The sequence below is a fragment of the Rattus norvegicus genome, chromosome 3 (assembly GCF_036323735.1).
Source record: "Rattus norvegicus strain BN/NHsdMcwi chromosome 3, GRCr8, whole genome shotgun sequence".
Taxonomy (NCBI): domain Eukaryota; kingdom Metazoa; phylum Chordata; class Mammalia; order Rodentia; family Muridae; genus Rattus; species Rattus norvegicus.
The window spans coordinates 119,524,445-119,548,768 of NC_086021.1; the positions used below are offsets into that span (position 1 = coordinate 119,524,445).

The window sequence follows — 24,324 nt, forward strand, 5'->3', positions numbered from 1 at the left end:
CCTCCTTTTTCCTCCTTTTCCTCCTTTTTCCTCCTTTTTCCTCCTTTCCTCCTTTTTCCTCCTTTTTCCTCCTTTCCTCCTTTCCTCCTTTCCTCCTCCTCCTCCTCTTCCTCCTCCTCCTTCTTCTATAAATCTTTTATACGTTTTTAAGCCCGGAGGGGTCAGATCGCCTAGACCTGGAGTTGCAGTCAGTTAAGAGTCGCATGTGAGAACTGGGAACCAAAATAGGGTTTCCTTCAAAGCAGTAAATGCTTTTAACCACTGAGGGTCACTCTAGTCTCCTGATCCATTATCAGGTATGCCGATTTAACAGTTTGCACCTAGGAGGAACTAAGTACTCAGGAAAGGCTCCAGGGAGCTCCTGCATTTTGATCAAACTTTCAGAAAGTTTACAAAACGTGATTGAACTGAAAGTTATTAAACACCTTGACGAATTAAACGCTAAACATTCTAGGGTTGGTAAAGTAGGTCAAGCCCTGGGAATGGTGCGGTGCAGATACCCCAATGTCCTCTCCATGTCTGTATAGTTCTCTTTAATGGAAATTTAAGCCTAGTTTGCAATTTCAGAAGGATAGGAACAAGAAGGGGGAAAGTAGCCCACGATGAAGATGAAAATACAGGCGTTTTAGAGAAGACAACTGAAATTTTACAGAGGTCACATCTAAGGTAAATAAATACAGTAATGGGAGGTTTGGGTGCCATAATGTTAAATTTTTCAGGGAAATTTTTATTAGAGATGATCCTTGCGGTTCCGGAGTGAATGTACATTGACTGCCTCTAAGCAGCATGCTGAGTACAAGCAGCACAGGTTATCAAGAGAAAAAGCAGTTTGCCACACGCGTTCAGGCCGTGGAACGGACTACAGTTCCCGTCGTGCTCTACGTGAGAGTCGCCGGTTCGCGCAGCCGCGCTGTCCTCTGTCTCGGCGCTGCATACTCCGGGCGGGGCTGCTGTTGCCCGCCCGCGGGACGGCGCCGCCCTCTAGCTGGCCAGACTACTCCGGACGGTTAACCTCGAATGAGGAACGAGCGGGGCGGGAAGGGGAGGGCTGCGGCGGCGCGGGCAGAGCCCGCCGCGCCCGTGGCGGGGGGCGGCGAGGTCACGTAACGGCCTCGGGCGTCTGCCGGGGAGGGGGCCTTCTGTGCTCTGCGGCTCCGAAACGGTTAGCGGCTAGTAAACAACAGCTGCGCGCGCACCCGCATCAGCTGGCGCGGGCTCCCGCACCTGCGACCTCCTCCTCCTTAGCCCGGACCAGCCTGCCGGGCCGTCTTCTCGGCCGAGACCCAAGAAAAGCCGGCGAGAGGCTACCCGCCCCGGCCCCGGGAGGAACGCGCGTCCTGTCACACTCAGGGCAAGCACGGCGAGCGGTCGTGGGTTCGAGGGACTCGAGACGACCTGCCACGACCCTGCTGTGGGAGCTGCCCTGATCCGCTAGCCGCCGCCAACAGCTCCTTTGCCAGGACGAGACCTCTGGGAGGCAGGAATCCACTCTGCCTCGGCATCCTCTCGTTGCTCTCCTCTTTCTCCATCCTGTAGTGTGGGGGTATTTTCCCGTTATGCATGCGCATCTCTCCCACCAGACCCAAGTGGATTATCGACCTCAAAAACATCGGGTGGCTCAACACACACCTCCTCCCAACCAGACCTGTGGGGTATTCACCTGATACACAACAGGTGGCTGGTGCACACCTTTGCGCAATCTGATCCACGCTATACACGCCTGATAAGGGTGGGCCTGCATGCTCTGTCCTCAGCTAGAACCGTGGGACACTCGGCAGATAAAGGACTAACTACCTCATCCGGACCCTGGGGGTTGAGCAGAGGGAGGCGTCACCAGCTGCTGTGAGATCATGGCACGGAGCCCTCAGCCCTGGACCAGGGGAGATAGCTAGGATTCTGAAGGAACCAAGTTACACAGGATTAGCATCGTTTTGTTCTCATTTTGTTTCTCAAAAATTATTTTTTTCAGTTACTGGTGGGGCACTTTATAAAACAGTTGACTTGAATTCTAAGTAGAAGGATTCTTAATTGGGCCTTTGTGGGATATAAATCAAGGTAATTGAGGTTTTTTTTTTTCTTTCTATTTTTGCAATCAAAGGTAGCTAGTGTAGGAGGAAGAGTTTTTGTAAGCTTTTCCTTTTTTCTTTGTCAAAAAGGAAAGGAAAAAAAAATGCATCCTCCAGAAACCACCACCAAGATGTCTTCAGTTCGGTTCATGGTGACACCAACAAAGATTGATGACATTCCAGGTTTATCAGACACCAGTCCGGACCTCAGCTCTCGATCTAGTTCTCGAGTAAGATTTAGCTCCCGAGAAAGTGTGCCAGAAACAAGCCGTAGTGAGCCTATGAGTGAACTGTCTGGGGCCACCACTTCTCTGGCAACTGTTGCCCTAGATCCTTCCAGTGACCGGACTTCTAACCCCCAGGATGTTACCGAGGGTAAGTAGAAACTCAGAGAACAGGATGTTTCAACGCCTGGGGTGTCCATGCTGGATAACTATTCTGTTTTATAATTATCACCTGGAATTAAGGCCCGCATTCCTGTGATGCTTAGGAGTGTGGGAATAATAGCGACAGTTAGTAGGCCACTGCAGTAGTCTTTTGGCGTGGGAAGGTAGCTGGCAAGAGGTCAAGGAAATGTATATTTTGATTTCCTCATTTTTGCCTTATAACCAAAATGACTATTTTTAGTTAAAGATAAATAACAAAATTAAATCGCTTACATCACAAAAAAATCCTAAACTAAAATTTTAATGGGTTGGCTGTGTGCTCTCTAGAGAGCTCTGGGCTTTGACTCTTAAGTCAGCATTTAAGCCAGGTTGTTACTTCTTGTGTCTTAGTGGTTTCTTTTTGAAGACTTAGTTGGGTGTCATAAAATTATTTTTTGAAATATATGGTTTTATAGAGTATGTAAAGTAACTGAATTCACTCAAGGAGATGTTATTCTTTTGAACAAATGGAGCTTGCAAGAGGGCCTTCAAGTGCCTGATTCCCACATAATTTCCCTGCTGAACTTTAAATAACTATTTTGTATATTGTATATTGGGTTTTTGTAGTCAGGACTTATAGAAGCCATTTCTGTTCATATTGGACACTTTCCAGACTTGACCTTGAACTGACCAGACTGACTGAAGTTTTCATTTGATTTAGTGGGAAGAGGTGATACAAAGAGAAAAGTTACTTTTTCCAGACTCAAACGTTTGAGAACTGCACTTAGTTTTATGCCACATTTGGACCAGCAAAATCTTTGTGGGGTTTTTTGTTTGTTTGATTGATTGATTTTGTTTTGTTTTTAAGTTTTTCCCTTAAGAATCTTAAAGACTTTTGAAAATTCTATTCTACACAAGTTTGAAAACACGGTCTTAACCACTGACTTGTTAAAGCAAGGCTGATTTACCATTTCCGGTCTCAGGAAATATTGTTCCTCCTGACCTTAAGTGTTCCGGAAGCCAGAATAGTTTTAGTTCCTCAAATTTGTTTGTTTTCAATGTCTTGAGAAAGATAGACTTGGTAAAGCTCATAGTTCCAGAATTTACTAATCTTTAGCTGGTCGTGTTTCTCTTATGGCAGTAGCTATGTGTTAGTTCCTGGTCTAATGCTTTCCATTGCTCAATAAACCTTACACTGGGTTATATACACTGTGTCAAAGGTGAAATATGAAATAAAAGATCATAACTTCCTTTTCTACCATATCTATTTATTTATTTTTGTGACAGGATCTCAAATAGCCCAGGCTGACCTTGAATTTTCTGTGATCAAGGATGAGTTTGAACCTGCCTCTACCTCCCAAGTGTTGGGATTGAAGGTCTTCTCAACCACACCCAGTTTTATGTGATGCTGTGGATGGAACTCAAGGCCTCTTGCATGCTGGCCGGGCACTCTGTCAACCGAACTACATCCCTAGCCTGCACCAAATTACTTCCAAATTATAGTTTTAATCTTTAATTCATCACACTACATTTGAATTGTTAAAAACTACAATCTGCGTAAGTCCCTTCAAGGAGTACTGATACCTTTTTATTGAGTCCTGTATTCCAGTTGACATGATAAGGACTTACATCTTTATATGCCTACTTAGACTGTAACTTCAATATCTACATCACTTTGTGGTGCTTATTTACGTATTCTTTCCCAACCAGACTATAAAGTTCTTGAGGACGGGATAGTTTTAGCGCCTAGTAAAATGTGTGGTATCACATCTGTTTTGTGCTCAGTAGTGAGTCAAAGGACTTCCAGACATATCCAACAGTAATTCAACAAAATTTTAAAAGATATGGTGAAGGGCCAGAGGTGAAGGCACACTCCATTAATCCCAGCACTTGGGAGGCAGAGAGTAGTGGATCTCTGAGTTAGAGACCAGGCACACACGCGTGCACACGAACACACATTAAACACAGTGGAAGGGAGATGAAGCAGAGAAGGAGTGTATGTGTGCATGCGAGTATGATGAGAGAATTGCTTTAAATATTTCTGTCCTAGTGCCATTTTTAGAGACTGATTTATTTACATTAATATTAAAAAAGAAAACCTCTCCAGCTGATTCAGCTATGAAACTAGTGCTGTCCACAGCTCAAAGGGAAGAATGACTAGTGCTACATACATGGAAAGCACTTTGATATCATTTGAAAGGTGATCCAACATGCCTCAAGTGCTTAGGGCACATCTAGCTTTTTAAAAAAAAATTAGAGGATGTTATAGAACACTTTTTACATTTGGAATCACCACATTTCCTGTGGAAATTACCCGACCTAGTTGCTTTCCCAGTTCTGTGATATTGTATATGTAGGTCTCATCCAATCCCAAGTCCTTTTCGTAAGATGGTGGTTTTAAAATGCCGAGCATTTGTTTGTTTGCTTGTTTGTTTAGTCCTGTCTGTTTCCTTCAGGTTCCGTTGGTGTCTCAGGCAGGGGTCCTGCCACTCCTGGGCCCTCCCCCACGGGAGCCCAGAGGCCTTATACAGTTTCCTCTTTGGCCAGGGATGTGGGCAGGGGTGGGCAGTGTTGGTGGTCTCTTCCGCTCTGCAGCCTCAGGAGTGCCCACCTGTCCAGGCGGTGAGGTCTCTTTCCCACGGGGTCTGGGAGCAGAGAGCTGCTGCGGGCCGGGATCCGAGGGTGTGGGTGTTTGTTTAGTCCTACAAGGTCCCACTATATAGTTCTAGCTGGACTAGAACTTGTTATGAAGGCTGTATTGGACTTGAACTCACAGAATTGTCTGCCTCTTCCTCCTGAGTGCTAGTGTTAACAGAGTGTACCTCCATTCTCAGCCTCACCAAGCATTAAAAAAAATATTTTTTTCAAATAAACATCTTCTGTTTCCCCAAAGCCAAAACAAATGAACTTCGTTGCATACACCCTTTTCTTAGATATACTATTAATGATTATTGACTACCTCTCATATTTTACTTTGCTTATTAGTTTTGTAACATTATGTAAGGAAGAAAAAAGACATGTTGGTATCACATATCCAAAACATTTGTGTGTGTCTGTGTGTGTCTATGCAAGTGTCAGCCTGGTCGGGTGCGTGGAGGCTAGTATTGTCTTCCTCAGTCACTCTACACTTTGCTTTTTAAAACAGGGTCTCTCACTCAACCTGGAGTTTATCTGTTCGGGAGGCCAACTGGGTAGCCAGCAAGCCCAAGGATCAGCCTGTCTCTCCCTCCACAGTGTTGATATGATAGGCACACAGTGCTGCACCAACTTTTTACATGTGCACTGGGGAGTCCAAGCTCCACTCCTCATTGTCCATGTTTGGCAAGCACTTTAGGACTGCTCCATCTCCCGTCCTTTCCCAAAGGGTGTGGGTTAAGGCTATAATTGTTTTCCTCCTCCTCTTCATACTCCATATCAACATTAAAATTTATAGCATTCTGCCTTCTCCTTTGTTTATGAAACACCCTCTTAGGTACCTTGGTTCCTAAAGCTAGTAGAATTCTAAGATCAGGCCATAGAAGTGGGATGTGTGGACTATAATTGATGAATTGACAGAAGAAACAATTACACTTGGTACAGCTCATTTTAAAGCCTGATAATATACTACTCTTTATCACAAAAGCAATCAACCAAGTTCAGAATATGGGAAATTGTGTTTAATGAGTAGATTTTTCGAAACATGAATAGCACAGGGTAGAAGGAGAGTGATTTATAGAATAAAAAAAGCCCTGTCAATCAAATGCAGTGTGTAGGTTTGGTTTGGCTCCTATAGTGCCCAGAACAACTATAAAAAGACACTTGGGAGAAAATTGGAACTGGGTAGATAGTATACATCTGTAGTCCCAGTACTTGACAATAAGATAGAGGGGTCAGTTTACCTACAAACCGGCCTCCAACCTACACAGCATAGTGAGACACTGCCTCAAAAACAAGTGCAAGTCACAATAATTGAGAGAAATTGAAATACATGGTATTTAAAAACATTAAGGAATTATTAATTTTCTTAGAGCTGCATGTGATATTGTTATGAGAAGCCCTCAGGTAAAGATAACCTGTTGGAGTATTTACAAGTGAGATGAAATGTTCTGGGTTTCACACATGCACACATGCACATACTCATGAAAGAAAAAAAAAGAGCTGGAAAATAGAATTTATTAAGTACATGAGGAGCCATTTTATTATTTTTCTCAGCTTTTATTATAAGAAAAACTTTTGAAAGGATGAATTGTACACTCAAGAGTCAGAGACAAGATCACAAGTTCAAGACCTGTCTAGGCATCATTGGCCCTTTTCAGAACAAACAGCGCATGGGTTACACCTTATGAGAATTCGCTGCACACTCACAGGCCTTTGGCTTGACCCAGGGCTACTTTCTCCCACTCCCCCAAGAAAGGTTGAAATTTGAGGAGCTGGCTTTGTAGGCAGTATCTTCTGTTACAGAGGCAGTCCTGGAGCTCCCTGGATATGGATAAGTACCATATCCAGTGAGTAATTGCTACAGTGATCATGTCACCTTCTAATGTCCTATCATAGTGTTGTTCTCTTCCATCCCTCACTAAGTCTTTCCTCTCTGAGCCCACATGCTTTTCCTCTCATTGGCATGCTAATGGCTTTGGAGTCTCATGATCTTTTTCTTCAATTGAAAATAGATTCTTTTCTCATATGATATTTCCTGATCTCATATGATATTTACTAATGGAAAAGGGTAAAGAGAGGAGGATAGTCCTGGAGGTCTGGGGCCTTACAAAAGTCATGCTTTTTGCTTTAATAAGGGGAGTGCTATTTCAGGCAGCCTGTAATGACCTATCAGGACATTACAATGTTGCTATTTAAGGTAACTTGTAATGATCTGTCAGGACAATATTACCCTCTATGCTTTTGACTCATGAATGGTTTCCCTTTTGCTCCTGGTGACTAATAAACATTTCTGGACTACCAAGAACTTTGCACAGATTCTAACAAGGTGCTGCCTTTATGCCCTGAACCATAATGGCACATGGCTTCACAGGAGAAGAGCAAGCTGGCATTCAGTCTTCACTACCCTTGCTCTTGGCCTGATGCACTTATGCACAGTCTACACCTGACAGGCGTGTTAACTGAGAATAAACCAACTTACATGCACAGTAGTTTTTGGCATTAGTTTTTTTGTTGTTTTTTTTTTTTTTTTTTTCCAGAACTGAGGACTGAACCCAGGGCCTTAGGCTTGCTAGGCAAGCACTCTACCACTGAGCTAAATCCCCAACCCCTGGCATTGGTTTTTGAATAGTACATATCTCTTTACAGTAGATAGAAAAATTGAAATGTTCATTGTTGGAATTATAAAAGCATTTGTTAAATGTTAAGCAAAATATTATTTTAATTGAGTTTTATAAGTTTTACAGATGAGTAGGAAAGCAAAGTATTTCTATTAACACTCTGATTAGTGCTTTAAGTGTGTTGTGTAGAATCTTTGTTTTGGTTTGTATTTTTGTTTGTTTTTTGAAACAGGATTTTTCTGTGTAGATCTGACTGCCCTTTAAGTCACTCTGTAGACCAAGATAGTCTCAAACTCAGAGATTGGCCTGCCTCTGCCTCTTAAGTGCTGTTATTAATGGTGTGTGCCACCACCACCTGGCTAGAATCCTTAATTACATGTGAAAGCAAAACCACATAACATATAACACATGTAGGCACATACATGTGTTATTTTTCCTGAACAATAGTTCAATGATTGGTTAGTAAGTATTTTCTTACTTCTAAAGTATACCTTTGTCCTATGTTAACATTTCTTGTTTTCAGAACATTTTATTCCTGCTACCCTTGAGTGTCTGTATATGAGTGTGCGTATGTGTGACCACACGTGAACATGTATGAGTAGTTAAGAGTCTGTCCCCTTGCTAATTAGTTACATGGCCTACCATGTTCTGCCGCTGAGAAGTCTCCAGCCATATATTTAAATTTTGTTATATACAATAATGTACTGAAGGTTGGTCTGGGCAACTCTTATAGCTTCAGTTCGTCTCAAATTCATTAACATCCTACCTCTACTACCCAAGTGCATATTTTATTTTTGAAGTGGGATGCACAAGCATGTGTGTGTTTGTGTGTGTCCATGCATGTGCATCACAAACATGAGCATGCCTGTCTGTGTGGAGGCCAGAATCTTGGGTATCATGTCTGGAGCCACCCATCTTGCTTTTGAGGTAGGGTTTCTCAGTGATATTTGGTGCTTACTAATTAGGATAGGCTGTCTAGGTCCCCCTATTTACCAGTAGGTTCTTTACTCTCTCTCTGAGCTGTTATTCCAATTTTTTTTTTTTTGTTCTTTTTTTCGGAGCTGGGGACCGAACCCAGGGCCTTGCGCTTCCTAGGTAAGCACTCTACCACTGAGCTAAATCCCCAGCCCCTGTTATTCCAATTTTTAAGCTCCTAAGTCAGTAGTGAAACTTAATTTACAAGATTTCATAATCAAGTCAGAATAAATAAATTAATCTCACAGACCGGTAAGATGATTCAGTGGGTAAAGACACCTGTCACCAAAACTCATGACCTGAGTTCAGTCTCAGGACCCACATGAATTGATGGAAGGAGAAAACTAATTCCTAAAAAGTTATTTATTATCTGTCTTCTAACCAGCATATGCACATGAATTAGCCCCCACACCAAATATGTAATAAATCTGAGAACTATGCAAAATGTAAAGTGTTGAAATTTTTCCATAGAGTAACGGACGAGATTGACGTTTTCAGAGGTGCAGGGTTTAGAGCTGGAGCGCGGGCTCAGCATAGTGCCCTTGCAGAAGACCTCAGTGGAGTGAGAGCCCAGCTCTCACAGCAGCCTGCATCTCCAGCTCCAGAGGGCACTGGGATTCATTCGCATGCAAACACAGTCCTGCCCACCTGTAAATACCCCAATTAAAAACATATTTTAAGATGTGTGGTTTTTAAAATTAAAAAGCTCAAAACTAGAAAAAAAGCAATATTAAGTCATTAAGTGGCGGGTATTTGGGGTTTTTGTTTTGTTTTTTATATTTAGTTTAGTTTTTCTTTTAGTATTTTATTTTTGTGGGTATAAGTATGTACCCTGAGGCACATGTAGAGGTTGAAGACAAGTTTGGGGAGGTGATTCTCTTCCAGCATGTAGGTCCTAGAGACTGAACCCGGAAAGTTAGGCTTTGAGACGATGCCCTTTGACCTTCGTTACCTCACTGACCTCTTATGTTTACTTTTCATTCCTAATTTTAGTTGTTTGTATATCAGATCTCTTCTTGGTCAGGAGCTAGCTGCATTCTCGCTCCTGGTTCCTCACCCAGTTAATCAGTGGCAGCTTTTGGTTTGCTGCTTATTGCTGCATTTGATAGTCCTTGGTATGTCTCTGGTGACCTTGAGAAGTCCATGTGCAGAAGCCAGTTGATAGCATATATGTTTGCTTTCTGAATCATTTCGTACATTGCAGACTTTTAGCTAAATGGCACTTGAGTGTCTTCCATCTTACCAGTTAGGTTTGCCTTCACTTTGATGAAAAGCTCTTCATTTTACATATTGCTGGTTAAAGAAAAAAGAAAACACTGTTAAGTAAAACCCTTTGTTTATGTGCATACACAAAAACGTTTTCACCTAAGGAGTGAATACAGTTGTCTGCACAGGAAGTTTCAACACAGATTAAACTTTTAAAAGATTATATATTCATTTATCTTATATATATGAGTGCACACTCACTGTCTTCAGACACACCAGAAGAGGCCTTTGGATTCCCTTACAGATGGTTATGAGCCACCATGTGCTGGTTGGGAATTCAGGATCTCTAGAAGAGCAGTCAGTGCTCTTAACCCCTGAGCCATCTCTCCTGCTCTAAACGGTTTTTTTCCTAAGATTTATTTATTTTATGTATGTGAGTGATCTGCATGTGTACCTGCATGCCAGAAGAGAAACTAAATATAGTTGGAATTTGTCTTGCTTTGAGAATATTTGCCTTTATTACCTTAAACATATAAATAATGCTTATTCTCACTATGAAAATATGAAAAATGGCTAGTTACATCCTAAGTCGCATACAAAAGACTTATGGTTGACTTTTTCCCCCTTAGGTTAGCAGTGTGTTCTATTCCATTTAAGGGACGAAGCACAGATAGGAGCTAGGATTCATGTTCTTCTGTATAGATAAGGTTAAATCAAAATTAGAAAAAGTTTTGATATTTTTCACCATGGGTTTTGGTTTGTTTTGTTTTGTCTTCCTATGCTAAGATAAACTTTTTCTTGTCTAAGAAAAGATCTGGTGCTGGAGAGATGGCTCAGCCGTTAAAGGCTTAGGCTCACAACCAAAAATATAAGAAAAGATCTGAGGCATCAGATAAGAAACTGGTCAAATTTATAGTAATCGCTGAAAAGGAGTGATTGAACCCAGAGGTACCATGTGATTCCAGTAGTAATAATTTTGTCTTACCTAAGTTGACCTGCCAGAATGTTTATTAAATTTTAATTATATAGTAATATAGCATATGCATGCAAGAAATACCCTGACATTCAGAGGAAAACTACAAACAGAAGGGACTACAGTTACACGTTCTCTGGATTGCTAGAGTCCATGATGTTTCTTAAAGGAGATTCAGCCTAACACTGCATACTTCGTTGTTACATGCACAAACGATGTGCTCATGTCCAGTGCAGTGTAGAGCTGCTGAGTCACTGCACACTTTACAGTAGTCTGTCAGTAAATTGCTGAATACTCTTATTTTGAGCCAAGTCGTGATGAACTTTTTCTTATCTTTATTTATTTATTTTATTCATTTTTTTGTTTTTTAAGATTTTGTGTGTGTGTGTGTGTGTGTGTGTGTGTGTGTGTGTGTGTGTGTGTGTGTAGCCTTGACTGTCCCAGAACCCGCTCTATAGACCAGGCAGAGTCCGGCCTGCCCCACCTCCTGAGGGCTAAAAGTAAAGGCATGCAACACCACTGCTTGGCTTCTTTATTCATTTTTTAATTTTGTTTTTTGTTTTGTTTTGTTTTGTTTTGAGGCAGTCTTGCTGCTCTTTAGCCCAGTTGGCCTTGAATGTGGATCCTCCCCCTTCAACCTCCTGAGTTCCTGGATACTAGGCATTCACCCATTCTCTTCATAAATGTACTTTTGGAGAGGAGCAGAAACAACAGTTGATTCATGAAATCATATTTTCTTTGAAGTAGAAATTAAATTAACAGCGAGGGTCCTGAACTGGGGAAGCTATTCAGTGGTAGACTACTAACACGGCACATGCAAGGCCCTGGGGTCAGCAGCTGGCAGCACAGAACAACTATTGCTCAGTTAATCGATTATTTTGTTAACAAGGACTTTTTTCCTTATGTTTTAAAACTATGTTTATAGTTTTGACAATATGTTGCATAGTGTTGTGTTTATATTCTCTAGACTTTTCATCAGTAAAAATTCATTTTAACCTGCCAATCATTTAATAATAGAAAAATGAACTGTGTAGATGGGATATTAAACCGCACGAGGAGCTGAGCTGTTGTTTGTATTCTTAGCTGCCAGTGCTGCTTCTTGGTTGGTGATTCTTAGAGCCCACTTACACCTAGGCTCGGTGACCTTATACCAAGGAGGCAGCAGTGTGGCAGTAAATATTTAAAAAGGCAGAACCTTTTATCCTGCACTAGTGCTGGCACCTGTAGGTCCACATGGCACTGTGGGATATCTTTATCTCAGTGGCTCCACGGTGCCCCCAAGTACTTTCAGACCCAGGTGGTCCATGAGCCGTTCCAACATGGCACCTTGCCCAACTGGTCCCTAGAGTCAGTTCTGGCACTGGAGGGCCATATGGACCTATCTATAATTTATCTCTGGTTAGTATCTCTCCCAGCGGCTTTCTACTAGCTTCAGACTCTCTGGTTCCAACTACCTGGTAGACTGGTCTGTCTTGACTCCCTGCTATGAACTCTGCCCACACTCCCCCTGGTAGTTAAAGAATAAACTCCCAACTACCCGGTGAAATCATAACTCAATAGACTGTAACTCAGCAATCAGATTTATATGTTAAATTCTCAATCCACAATACATCCACACAATAAACTCACAACCAATTCATAAGGATATAAACTGCCCACTCACATAAGATAAATTGACCTATAGAAATCCATCCCTTAAGAAATATGCATAACAACCTGTGTCTATGTAGAGATGCATGGCGAGGATTGTTTACATCTGCCTCGATGTTGCCTCTCCTTTTCCTTCTAAAACTTTGTTCCTGCCTCCCTTCCTTCTCATCCAATAGATAGGCCTTGTTATATCATGTGCCTACCTTCTCCTGCGTAACGGCATCAACCTATACAACAGCCCTGTACAGGAGGTTACAACATGGACTAAACTTTTGTTTCTATGATTTATTTATTTCATGTATGTGCACCTGCATGCCAAAGAAGACATCAGATCATATTATATATAGATAGTTGTGAGCCACCATGTGGTTGCTGGGAATTGAACTCAGGACCTCTGGAAGAGCAGCTAGTGCTCTTAACTGCTCTTATGTTAAACTCTTTTTTTTTTCTTTTTTAAAATATTTTTATTAGATATATTTCTTTACTTACATTTCAAATTTTCCCTTTCCCAGTTTCCTGTCCATAAGCCCCCTATTCCTTCCCCCTCTCCCTCCCCCATACAGGTGTTCCCCCATCCACCTCCCTTACCGAACCCCTGTCCCAGACATTCCCCCTGCACTGGGGTTCCCATCTTGGCAGGACCAAGGGTTTCTCCTCCCACTGGTGCCCATTATGTTAAACTCTTAAGAGACAACTTTAAGAGCCAAGCACTTAACTTCCAGAGGCATTCAGTAATACCTCATTTAGTGTTTGGACACTGCTGCCAAAAATGGCTGAGGTTGCTCCGAAGTTAGCTAGCCGTCACATCCTATTACATCCCTCCAGTGAACACTCAGAGCTTTGGGCTTCTGAAGAAGTAACGGATCTGAGCAAATCGGTAGGATGTTATGCTCTCCTGGTTCTTTGTTTGCTTGTGGATTGTACTCATGGTTGGCTAGTTCATCGGCTAACATGACTACACACTTGTACAGGGCTGGGGACAGTGTCTTGTATTGTTTTATTCCCATTTCTGGTACCTCCTGGGCACTCTGATAGTATAGAGTAAATGCATGATTCTTTGAGAGTTTGAGGCCTCAAGCAGAGCACTCAGCCTTTTGTTCTCTACAACAGTATGAATCTACCAGGAAGGAATGTCTTTCATCCTTTATCTTTAAGGCTTTCAGCCCTAAAATTTATTTACCACTACAACCATTTCATCAAAATCTGTTTTCATAGTTTTAAATAGTATGTCATTGCTATCCTTGTTAACCTGGTATTCACAAAAATAATTCACCCTTTCTGTACTTGTATGCTACATGAGATAAAACATAGAATTTTAAGTCATTTAAATGGAAAATTTTTTAGATATTTAATTTTATGTGTATGAGTGTTTCGCCTGCACGTGTGTATGAGCACTACTTGCATACCTGGGGCCTTCAGAGATCAGAAGAGGCACTGGATCCCCTGGACTGGAGTTAAAGAAAGTGTGTGCCACCATATGGATGCTGGAGTTGAATTCAGTTCTGTAAGAGCAAGTGCTTTTAACCATTGAGCCATCTTCCCAGCTCATTAATTTGACATTTTAAACTATTATTCAATCTCTCAGTAGCAAATAGATAAAAAAGGTTTGCTGAATATGATAAATAGGGGAGGTGTAGGCATGTCTTTTACTAGAGAATGAGAGTATACTTAGCAGACTCCAGCAATAGCAGTAACTCTAAATTTGAAGTGCTCATTATCTTCTGTAAGATGTTTACAACATTCTGTAAACAGCCTTCAGAGTGTAGCATGCAGACAGTGGGGTCATATTGCTTATCTGAGGAAGTAAGGTAAGAAATTGACATCTTAGAAGCTTGCATAGTAGCTTAATAGAGCAATCTTTCTCTCTCTCTCTCTCTTTTTTTTTTCTTTTTTTTTTTTTTTTTTTTTTGGAGCTGAGGACCGAACCCAGGGCCTTGCACTTGCTAGGCAAGCACTCTACCACTGAGCTAAATCCTCAACCTTAGTAGAGCAATCTTATATCTGCTGAATTTCATGATTTAAAAACTTGGAATTTATTTGGTGTATCTTAAATTTCATTTTTTCATTAATTCACCTTGTTATTCACAAGATTATTAGCATGTAATGAACTGGATATTTAAAAAATTCTGCTTGGCCTGGTTGCACACTCCTCAGAGGGTGGAGGCAGGATGATCAGGGCTTTAAGGCCAGTCTTCATTCCATAGTGAGTTTGAGGCCAGGCCAGGCTGGACCAGGCTGGACTGTATGAGACCATGTCTCATTGAATAGAAGACTTCACCAGAAATAGTTTGCAAAACACTATTCTAAAACAGCAGTTAATCATCTTTCAGACTTGTGCCTGACCCTCCAAATGACACCACACTCAATGAGGGGATTGAGTAGTTTTCTCTACCATTGGTTGTAAGTAGGAATCTGGAATAAGTTTTTCTTTCATGTAACTGTTTTTACCTAGGAATCACTGCTCTAGGGCTGGGAAAACGACTCTGTGTATGAGAGTGCTTGGTGTATAAGCATGGGGATCTGAGTTCAAATCTCATCACCCACATAAAGGGTGTATGTGTCTGTAATCCCAGCATTGGGAGATGGCAACAGGTAGATCTGGGGCTCACTGGCCAGTCTGCTCTTCCAGATTCAGTGAACTTCAAGTTCAGTGAAAGACTTTATCTCAAGAGAATAAGGCAGAAAGACATAAAAGAGAGCACTTGATTTCATTTTCTGACTTACACATACACATATGAACATACCCACCACACACACACACACACACACACACACACACACACACACACACACAGAGAGAGAGAGAGAGAGAGAGAGAGAGAGAGAGAGAGAGAGAGAGAGAGAATGAATTCTCTCGTGTAATACATGTTTCTTTACAAAGTAAGTTAACATTTGGGAGTTCTACACTTTATAAATTCTTCAATTCAGACATTTTAAAGAAATGATAGAGGGAGGGCCCATGCTTACCTGAGGAGTTATTGGTAGGTAACAGCTGCTGGAGAAATGAGTGAAGGGTCGTTTTTCTTCTGCGGTGTAACCACTGGTAGGTAGCCTGTGTCCCAACTAAATAACACATATCATGCTCCTGCAAGCAACACTAATTAACTTGAGTGGGTCACTTAAAAAATAAATAGAAGGGGGGTGGACTTACTGGAAAGAAAGAATTCCGTGGGAGTGAGAGGCACAAAAGAGTGTAAGGAAGAAATATTATCAAAATATGTTCTATACATTTATAAAAGTGTTGACCTAAATGAAAGTGTAATTTTTAATTTATTTGAGTGCTGACTAATGGTTGCCATGATTTAGTAAAAATATCTACTTAAAGTTGTGGTTGTGCAGGCCTTTAATCCCAGCACCAGAAAAGCAGCAGCAGATAGATCTTTGTGAGTCCAGGCTAGCTTAGTCTATATAGTGAGCTCCAGACTGGCTCGGACTACACAGTAAGACCCTGTTTCAGAAAACAGTCGGAAAGCCTAGCATGAGTATTGTAAAAACAGTCATCTGTTGGAACTGCTCCAGTACTTGTTGCTGCCTTTGCTATTTGTTAAAACGCTGTCTGAAGTAAATATTGTAGGTAGAACTATGGATTGGACTTGGTTTGAAGGTTCCACCTCCGGTTCTTATTTAGCTCTTATCAGCAGGGAAAGTACTTTGAATGCTGCCTAAAAACTTCAGGAGTTTAGGAGAGGCTCAGGTGGTTTGAATGTTTCAAGGCCAGGATTCATTGTTCTTCACTAAGGATTCCCAGTGAGCACAATACTTTCATAAACCCTTATCCCTGTGTGGTGTGTGGTCTTACGTGTGTAAGTTAATGAGAGAATTCTGTGAACAGGTGTATACATGTGAAAACTTCACAGCGTGAGTGATATCTAGTCTGCTGTATCTATGTTCTGTTTTTAAAATGTTTTTATTTTTATTGTGTATGTATTGCTATTTTGCCTGTATGTATGCCTGTGTGCTGTGTGTGTACTTGATGCCTGTGGAGGTCAGAAGAGGGCAGTGGATTCCCTTGGACTGGAGTCACAGATATGAGTTTCCTTGTTGGTGTTAGGAATCAAAACTCCAGGTTCTCTGGAAGAACAGCCAGTGCTCTGAACAGCTGAGCCATCTCTCCTGCTTCCGTGTCCAGTGTTTAAAGATAATATACCTGAGCTTTGATCAAATTTAATTTTATATTTGATTTAAAAGTGAGTTCTATTTAAATTTAAATATACTACAATATGTTTAATCTATCTATGGGATGTTCTCAAGAGTGCACAAAATGGCACTTGTCATAGTTCATGTCTTAAGATACATTGAGCAGTTAAATATCAGGGGTTTTGCTTTCTGCTCACTAATAGTTTTCTTATATATCATGTACCCAACTTTCAAATTCATGCTAGAAGAAACTTAAAACTATTTCAAGGTGGGCATGGTGCCTCTTATTTCTGTACTAAGGAGGCTGAGGCAGGAGGATCATAATGTCCAGACCAGCTTAGGCGCTACTATCAAGACCCAGTCTCAAAATGAAGAAAAAAAATTCAGCAATCAGATCATATGCCTCTAGGCTGGGCATGGTGGCTCACCTTTAATCCCAGCACTTGGGAGGCAGAGACAGGAGGATCTCTAAGTTTGAGGCTAGCCTGAGCTACAGAGTTAAGTTCAGAACAGTCAGAGCTACACAGTGGGATCCTGTCTCAAAAAAAAACAAAAACCAGACAAACAAAAATTAAAGATCATTTGGCTTTAGGATATTCATATATAATATCTGTCAGTTTCTGAAAACTAAGATAAAAATACATAAGATTTGATCAAAATCTGAATATTTTTGTGATTGGATAGAATAATTAAATTATCTTACAATTTAATAATTTTTGTGAAAATTTTCTACTGACTTGTCCAGTCTTTTCATTTTATTTAACTCATCTTTATTTTTATTTTTTTTAATAAACAGCTTGAATCAGACAAAACACTGGTTATCATGAATTTTAAGTTCAGCCTAAAAATACATAATTGCATGGGGTGGCACAGTAAGTTATAATTTAAAAATAATTACCCTAAATAGTCTTGTTCTTTTGAAGGATGACTATTCTGACAATTTAAAGATAGATACAAATAAATGTTTTACTGAAACTATTAGCAAAGAAAATGTGTCTAATTTGGCCCTAATATGGACAACACTGTGGGAAGGATATGTTAAAAATACCCCTTTGCATAAAGACCCTGGCCTTGCCTCAGTATCCTATTAATTTTAAATGCCACACATTTTTAAAACGTGACAGTGTAAGTATTTCAAACCTGCACAACTCTGTCAACATCCACAGCTCTAAAAGTGAAGCACAAGCAAAGCATTTATGCAGCTCTTGAACCTGTGTGTGAAAAGGAGCTTGACCGGACAGTGTCTCTGCTGAGTTTTCTTCTAATGTATTTACTAAGGTTTCATTAGGAAAATGTTCAAGCATACAGAAAACTTGAAGGACTTATGCAGTGTACACTCATAATCTTTATTCCATGTGATTTCTATACTTTCCTCTTTGTTACTCTATTTTTTAAGCACTTTAAAGCTGTAGGAATCAAAATGCTTCACTCCCAACAACACTGATAATGTGTTTCATTTGTATTGTCTGTAATGCATAATCTCTAATACCATGGTGTTGAATTTACTTGATTATTCCTTTTTTAAATTTTATTTTTCTTTGATGTTTTATGTATTTACATTTCAAATGTTTTCCCCTTTCCCTCCTCTCCCTCCTCCTGCTTCTGTGAGGATGCTCCCATTCCCACCCACCCACTCCCACCCTAACACCCTGGCATTCCCTCCCCTATACTGGGGAAATGAGCCTTCACAGGACCAAGGGCTTCTCCTTCTGTTGATGCTTAGACAATGACATCCTCTGCTACATATGCGGCTGGGGTCATGGGTCCCTCCATGTGTACTCTTTGGTTGGTGGTTTAATCCCTGGGAGCTCTGGTGGGGTCTGGTTGGTTGATATTGTTGTTCTTCCTACGGGGTTGCAAACCCCTTCCCCCAATTATTCCTATTCATTGTTGAGTAACAGTCTGTTGTCTAAATCTATTGGTTTATATATATACTAGGCTGTTTCCTATTTGGGCCATTGTAAAGAAAGTTTCTATGTACATACTTGATTTTTTTTTTTTTTTTAGTACTCTTAGTATTCTTGGTTAAAAATACTGAAAGGATTTGCTGGGTCATATGGTAAAAGTATGTTTTAGATTTATAAAAAGCTTCTAGAACTTGCCCCAAGGTATTTATATGTGCTCCCCCCTTTTTTTTCACTTTCATGTGTATCTCCCTGATGATCCCTAATGGGAAGTATGTTTTCAAGTGTTTCTTAGCCATCTGGTTATTGTTCTTTGTCAGTTGTTTGTTTTAATCATAAGTCTTGTCTTTTTATTACTGAGTTTAAGAAATCTTTGTGTAGTTTATATCCAAGGTCTTGCATTTCAAGACAAATTGACATATCAGTTCACTTTCCCACTAACTTGAATGTGTATTATTATTTAAAGCTTAGAATTTGTTCAAGGCTCTCTTTCTTTTGAAGTAAACGTCTTATGCAGTGAAATGCAAAGGGATATTCTAAGTGAATTGACTGAAATTGACAAATGTATACACCTAGTCCAGTCCTAGCAAACTCTCTATTGTCATCACTTCTGGAAGGTTTGCCTTGTTGGAGCCCAATTAATCTCTGCTCCACCTTCTCAGAGCCAGCCATTGTACTAATTAGAAAGTCCATTGGCAAAAATAGGTTATATTCTACATTTTCACTTATGTGTTAGGCACTTTGATCCTGTTCTCATTGCCTCATTTCCTTCTCACGCACTGGTACTCTGCCTCTTCATCAGTAGTCCTTCCTAAACTCTGAATTCCACATACAAGCTACAGTAATAGCTGTCATTCTGAGTACAGCTTATTTTGCTTAACGTGATGATTTCTGGTTGCACTCCTTTTTTTAAGCCCATGTTTTCTTTATCCACTTCTGTTGTTAAACACCTAGACTGATTTCATCTGACTTTCCATGCGATAGCCTAGTTTGGTCTGTTTTAAAACCTTAAAACACTGCAAACACATTCATGTTGTATTTATTAATTGTTCATTTTTAAATTCTTGAATAGTAAATATACTTTGACTCTAGTTTTTTCCTGATGAATGTCTAAGGTATTTCCACTTTAGAGATGTCAAGGAATATGAACATTTCGTGGAGCACAGTTTGATTGTTAGGAGTAAATACTTGAGAGTGAAGTTGTTGAGTTCTAGGGCAATTCCAGACTCTCTTCCAGTTATTCCCATTAGCAGCCGGACCACAATGTTTGAGGGTCCTTTCATTCCACATTGTTGACACACACTTGGTCTTATTAGTTTTAGCTGTCTCACTGGGACTGTATTAGAATTTTATTGTGACAGTGCATTGCATTTTAAGTATCTGTGTATGATATCTCACCTCTGTAATTACTTTCTGTTCACATCATTCGTGTCTTACATGACTTCACCTTCAGTGTTCTAAGGCTTGCACTTCTATCTACAGTTCATCCTAGGAGAGAACTGTAAAATTGCTGACCACTGTGGTCCAAAGCACTGAGTTGGTAAATAAATTACTCCTATCAGAGTTTATTAACAGGACTTTGTCACATTCCTACTTGTTTAGTTTGGTGGACTTTTAGAGAGGAGAGGAGGGTGAGAGGGTAACATTTAAATTTAGTCTTTTTTTTTTTTTTGTTAGGGTTTATTGAGTGTGTGTGTGTTCATGTTCGTATGCGTTCGCATGCGTGCAGGTATGTATAAATGAGAACAGAGGCATCGGATTCCTTGGGACTGGAGTTACAGGCGGTTGTAAGCTGCCTGGTGTAGATGCTGGAATTCAAACTTGAGTCCTCAAGAATGCTTAAGAATTCCTAAGAATGTTCTCTTAACTGCTATCCAGCCTTTGAATCTAGGCTTATACACAGAAGCTATACACGCTTGTAAACAGTGTTTCTGTCCACCAACTACAGAACACTAGCCACAGTTCTGCTCTTCATACAATGAATGTGAAAGGCAGGGTCCAAGTAGAAAATGTACTGGTACCAAAAGTATTAATGTTGAACAGATTGATAATTTTAAGTTCCTTCAAATAAATCTGTGGAGTAGCTGAGTTATAAATATGAACAAAACACAAAAACAAATGACAATTTATTTCAAAGAAATAGATATTAAATAAGCCAGATGAGGTGGTGCATACTTTCTTTTCCAGCACTGGAGAAACAGAGGCAGGTGGATCTCTGTGAGTTCATGGGTAGCTATGGGGAGAGAAGAAGAGAGATGAAAATATTCTTAAAAAGAGACATGCACAGACTTCTCTGGTGATAAATTTAACCTCTATAGCAGTCTTCTATTTAAACGTTGGTTGCGCTCTATTGTCTAAGCAGTTGTATAGGAATATCTGAGATGGAACGGAAGCATGAGTATTTTAAAAGCTCCCCAGGTGAATGAATGCAAGCCCTGACTATTAAGAACCCATGAAGTGAAAGTTAAGTATTTGTGAACTTTCTTTTAAATATAGTTTATGGGGTTGGGGATTTAGCTCAGTGGTAGAGCGCTTACCTAGGAAGCACAAGGCCCTGGGTTCGGTCCCCAGCTCCGAAAAAAAGAAAAGAAAAAAGAAAGAAAAAAAAAGGAAAAGAAAAAAAAGAAAAAGAAAGAAAGAAAAAAGAGAGTACTTAAATATAGTTTATGTTGCCTACCATAGGCTTTAGGTATTTTAAAGTTTGCCTTACCATTTACCATGTCTTTAGGCAACTCTTGTATCTAAATGTCTGTGCAGTGAACTAATGAGACTGATGTAGAGTTTCTAGTGCAGTGCAGAGTACAAAGTAGGACCGACTACTGGATCGCTCGGTCCTCTGGAGAGGGTGTGCTTTGAGTGAATGCTGGTCACATACTTTTACTCCCTAGTCAGTACATTTTGCTCTGTCATACTTGTCTGATAGAAGACATTTCTGATGACAAAGTCTTGCTGTGTCATCAACATGGAAAGTAATCTAAAGCTTAATTTACTTATCTAGCTCCCTGCCTGGGTAATCAGCTGAGCACTTGATATAGCTATTCAGTGTTACTGTGGAGTGAAGTATATTACATGTGTGCTTGTGGGACTGCAGACACTGTAAGCATATCTTTAGGTTCTTTCTCTTTAAAACAGTTATGTTGAAGCTTCCTTTACATACCATTTTAAAACTTTTAAATATATTTTTCTTTTTTAAACTTGTGCTTTTGATAAAATCAATTTATTTTCTTGATTGTCCTTGCATGCATCTAGGCATCTAAAACTGTGTTGTTTATAAACTATGTATGCATCATTAAATATTGGCTAAATAGATGTTTCACCTGAAGGAAGAGAAAAGCCTTTCACTGACTCTTGAAAGGTTTTCCCATATGCTTTGACCTTAAGCAACAGCGGAAACCAACAGCCTACCTTTTGTTTTCTGAGTTGACATAGTGCCAGTCTTCATTAAAGAGGGTAGTTTGTGAAATAAATTGTTCCTTATCTTTCTCGTGTGAAGTAAAAGGACAGAGATGGTGAGTAAGAAGTTGAGATGATGGAGTCCAGAAAGATGGCAATAAATTAAGTAAAGGAAACTATTGGGAGACACTGGGTGGACAGCTCTTGCTGAACTAAGCCCCGCCTTCAGCTTTCTGCCGCCTGGAGAAACAGCCCAGACAGTTGGGGTTCCACAGGTTAAGAACAATAAGCTAGGGGTGGAGTGCTTAAGCCTTTTAAGAGAATGATAAACACAGCGGAAGGCGTGTCTTGAAGCGTCCCACTCCCTTGGGGCTGTGGTCACGTGGGCTTAGTACTTCCCGATTCCCAGCCACTGTCTCCCTTGACTGTGCTCTGAGTGTGGAGGGACACTGGGACACACGGGAAGGAAATTTAAACGCTGAGAGCAAGGGTCTGTAAGAACAATGCCGCACTTCACCGTGACCAAGGTAGAAGACCCAGAGGAGGGGGCAGCTGGCTCCCTTTCTCCTGAGCCCAGCTCAGCAGCAGTAAAAGCCCGGATTCAGGATCCCGAAGAACCAGGTAAGTCCTGTGCTTGTAGCTTTGGGGACCCACAGATTAGTTTTTGTGAGGGAAGTGGTAGCGTGGCCATCAGTCTATGAACTGTTGCTTATGGATGCTAATGGAGAAAAGTGTTTTCAGTTGTTTCACTCCCCGTATATCTGATAACGTGCCTTTTTTTTTTCCACGAAGCGGTTTGTTTTTTCCCCCACAAAGAGTTTTCTGTGTCCATTACCAACAGGTGAAATTGAATCGGTAGCAATGTATGAAAAGAGTTTTCAAGCACAAAGAAAGACAGTAAAAGTCATTTATGCATATTTTAGAATTTAGTTTTCGCTCGGACCCCTTGGATTATATCTAGAAAAAGCTTCGAACCAAACAGATAAGTAGCCTTTTAATCTTAGAAGTTTAAATAATATATACAAAGGGAGCATGGTTCGGTAGTTTTGTTCTGTGGACTTTTTTACTTGTGAACCTGCCTCAGTTTACCCGGTACACAGTAAATCCGTAACAAATGTTCTAATAACTTAAAGAAAAAGTACATTGGTTGGTCATTGTGGTGATCAGCATAGCATCGGGTTTAATAAAATTATTTAATGAACGCGCTTATCTCTCTTGTGGCCTCTGAATGTTGACAGTTACACTTTCCTGAGGAATTGTGGTTTGGAGTTTTTAAACATGCAATTAAAGTCTTAGTTAATACTGTGGTATTAAGTATAGTTACATATTGACTCTTTTTTAAAATTTGTAAATTGTCAGCAACATCTGTATGTGGCAAAGTTAAGGAAAATGTACAGTCCCCCTGTAGTTCTTGTGACAAGCGGCTGTGGGAGCATCTTAAGTGTTAGGGACCTTTAGCTTGAGATGGAGAGAAGAGTTGACATAGAGAGATGTGGTCCATTTGTTCATTCTCATCCTTGGAGTGAGAGAATTTGTCAGCAGACAATAAAGAAGATAGTTTATGTAAATGTTTTGCCCACTAAGTAATATTTGCTCTGCTGAATAGCAGTAAACTGTGGAAGTTAGTCTTTGCTACTTTGAATTTGAACCTGCTTTTCGATGGCTTCAGGTAGAAGAGCTAGTAGAGTCTCTCCGGCCCGGGTGTGTTTGAAGTCACCCTTTCTCATTTGCTGATGCTTTCATTTCCTTTAGCGTTTGAGCTACTGTCTTCCACATCACAAAATGCAAGTGATGTATCTCATCTCTCATTTAGTTGTGCTGTTTTTTCCTCTGCCTTTGATTATTTGATCTTTACTAGTCTCAATTGTTTTAAGAAATTTGTTTTTTGGTAGGAGGGGTTAGAACAGAGTAATAAAACCATTCAGCCTATTAACAGCCACCTAGAAAGCCATAAAAGTTTTGATCGAACCCAGCTTTATTAATAAGACACTATTAAGATTAATATATTTTCTTTCATAAAATTGCTTTGAAAAAGGAACAGAAATAAGCTAACTTGAATTTAATACAGATCTTTAATTTAGTGTTTTCTGTAATATTTCAGAGAGTTTGCATTTGAATAAACCAATGCTTGACTGGTGAACCACTGCTGGGAATGTGGTATCTAGATTGTCTTTACCATAAAGTTAAGTGAGAAGAAAAGGAGGGATTGTTTTTCTTGTTATTGAAAGTTTATTTCTTTCCCTTACTGGGCACATTTGCTTGAAATGTAGTGAGTTTTAGCCCCTTGCTCTTCTAAGTTAAAAGAAAGAAAGAACAAATGAAAGAAAGGAAAGGAAGAAAAAAGTGGAAAGGAAGAAACTCGTTGAAACTTACTATTTTGTACAATGAATATGTACTAAT

At 40.2% G+C, this 24,324-nt stretch overlaps 1 protein-coding gene across 4 annotated transcripts in view; it reads left to right on the forward strand.

Moving 5' to 3' along the window:
- Positions 1-1,076: 1,076 nt before the first annotated feature.
- The window catches only part of Slc12a6 (solute carrier family 12, member 6), a 99,135-nt gene continuing 75,887 nt past the window's right edge, over positions 1,077-24,324 (forward strand). Inside the window, exons 1-2 of one of the 4 annotated variants that reach the window (XM_063284594.1) lie at positions 1,077-2,055; positions 2,157-2,441. In XM_063284594.1, coding sequence (XP_063140664.1) covers positions 2,171-2,441 — 271 coding nt within the window. In that variant the 5' untranslated portion in view covers positions 1,077-2,055; positions 2,157-2,170. Of the gene's footprint in view, positions 2,442-5,528; positions 22,546-24,324 lie in introns of those variants that run through there. The other 3 variants (XM_006234710.5, NM_001109630.1, XM_006234711.5) reach the window with 3 other exon arrangements.